Source organism: Protopterus annectens, chromosome 14.part0, assembly GCF_019279795.1.
Source record: "Protopterus annectens isolate FY-2018-M chromosome 14.part0, PAN1.0, whole genome shotgun sequence".
Classification (NCBI taxonomy): domain Eukaryota; kingdom Metazoa; phylum Chordata; order Ceratodontiformes; family Protopteridae; genus Protopterus; species Protopterus annectens.
The window spans coordinates 252,096,905-252,099,199 of NC_056748.1; the positions used below are offsets into that span (position 1 = coordinate 252,096,905).

General features: G+C 42.7%; 1 protein-coding gene across 1 annotated transcript; it reads left to right on the forward strand.

Moving 5' to 3' along the window:
* The first annotated feature begins 1,232 nt into the window (after positions 1 to 1,232).
* Positions 1,233 to 1,631, forward strand: LOC122788783 (peptidyl-prolyl cis-trans isomerase NIMA-interacting 4-like). Its single transcript, XM_044055670.1, has one exon. It carries the CDS (start codon positions 1,233 to 1,235, stop codon positions 1,614 to 1,616), a length of 384 nt encoding a protein of 127 aa, XP_043911605.1. The 3' UTR covers positions 1,617 to 1,631.
* The last annotated feature ends 664 nt before the right edge of the window (positions 1,632 to 2,295 follow it).

Here is a 2,295-nt window from a genome sequence, read left to right on the forward strand (position 1 = left end):
AACATGGTGGTCAAAAGTCAGGTTGCTATCAACCTTGGTGCCCAAATCCCTCGCAACTGATTGCATACTTAGGACATTGTTATTAATGTGATAATTTGTGGGGACATCACTCTCCCCAAAGTAGATGATGATGCATTTTTTGGTATTCAACTTGAGGCTATGTTTCTGGCACCAGTCATTTGTTTGGGTGAGACCTTCTTGGAGGATGTCCTCATTAATAGGGGAATTAATGACAGCACCCAGCTTGCAGTCATCTGCAAACTTGGTCAGCCATAGCCCATTTGTTTTGGCCTGCACCTCAGAAAAGTATATCCCAAATAACAGATGCCCCAAAACCAATACCTGGGGTACACCACTTGTTGCAGGTCTACTGCTTGAGGTGGCTTCCCCTATTTTGACTAGGTATGCTCTATCAGTGAGCCAGTTTGCTACTCATCTGGTAACATACAGATTGATGCCTAGTTGAGAGAGTTTATCTATTATGCCTGAGTGGGGAATAGTGTTGAAGGCTTCGGCCAGGTCAAAGTAGGCAGTGTGCACCATCTTCCCCTCATCCATGGCTTTGGTGACTGTCTCAAAGAGGTCAACCAAATTTAGCAGACATGACCTTCCCGTGATGATGCCAAACTGTGTGGGACTGAGTGTTTGGAAGTTGTCAATGTCCTTATTAATGAGGTCCATAATAATTAATTCCATGGCCTTTCAGATCAGGCTACTTAGGCTGATGGGCCTATAATTTCCCAGATCTCAGAAGGCTCCAAAGTTGTGCAAAGGGATGACAGTGGTTGCCCTCCACTCAGCTGGGATGAAGGTGGTACTCAGGCTTTGACTGAATAGGGTGCCTAATGGTGCTGCAATTTCCTGCCTGAGTTCATGTAGGATGCATCCTGGAATGTTATTGAGTCCCATGGAGGCTGTATTTTTTTGCCTTTGAGACGGCAGTGATGACCTGTTCCCTAGATATAAGAGGAATGGGGCAGGTACTTGGGATGTCCTGATTTACTGATGAGGGGACAGAGGGGTGAAGTTTTTGATGAACTTATCAGCTAGTAGTTTGGCTATATCTACGGCATTTGTGCATGTGGTGTCCTTGACCACCAGTTCTGAGCAGATCTGGGTGCTTCCTTTGAGACTGCAGAATTATGTGAAGAAGGCCTTATGATTGTCTTAGTAGATATGGACAATGTTGACTTGAAGCTGTCTGAGTTTTTGGTTCGTGGGAAGTTCTCAGTATGCTCCCAAAGGGAAAGGCGGTGGGACAAAAAAGAGGACATTCTGGTGGCGATGACTCTGACAAAAAAGCACAAGGTCCAAAAGTAGGAGGAAATGCAGCGAATGTGAGGCGTATACTTTGTGAAAAGCATGGTAAAGTCATGGAGGCTATGGAAAAACTCAAGTCTGGTGTTCGCTTCAGTGAAGTGGCTTCACAGTACAGCAAGGACAAAGCCCAGCAAGGTGATGATGTTGACTGGATGACCAGAGGCTCCATGGTGGGACCTTTTCAAGAATCTGCATTTGCTCTCCCCATTAGCAGCATAGACAAGCCTGTATACACTGACCCACCAGTCAAGACCAAGTTTGGCTACCATATCATAATGGTGGAAGGAAGAAAATAGATGAAAATACCAATTTCCAGACATATTCCATGTTTACAGATAAGAATTTAGAACACAGTTAATATCACTCAGCAGTCTTGTTTGCTATATATATACATATATATATATATATATATATATATATATATATATATATATACACACACAGTGTACATATATAAGTACATATGTGTATGTGTAAATGTGAGTATACAGGTCTCCCCTGAAAAGAGGTTTCCAGCCTAGTAGGACTAACCTGGTCAACAAAGGATAAATACGTTTGCTTTGGAGGATTTCACTAGTGCTCTTATTTGCTTGTTCAGGCTAAGGAGAGATTGCTTCCAGTTGGATAGGTCCATTTGAACCACAGGAGGGTGGGTTGAGAGAGACCTAGTGAGGACATTTGAAGTAGAAGTTGTGACGTACTGTTGAAGGTTTTAGACAAGTCTAGAAATAAAGACGAGACTAGTTTGCCATTATCTGTAGCTTTATTGACGTTATCTATACAGGTCAGAAGGGCAGTGCTAGTACTATGGGAAAGATGGAAGTCGTGTTGTGTATGGGATAGGAGTTATTCCTGCAGCAAATAGTCTAGCAATTGTTTTTGAATACGTTTCTAGTATTTTGGTGAGAGGAGATTGTTGTAGGTCTAAAGCTATTAATGTCTGTCAAATTCCCTCCTTTATGCAGAGAGATAATG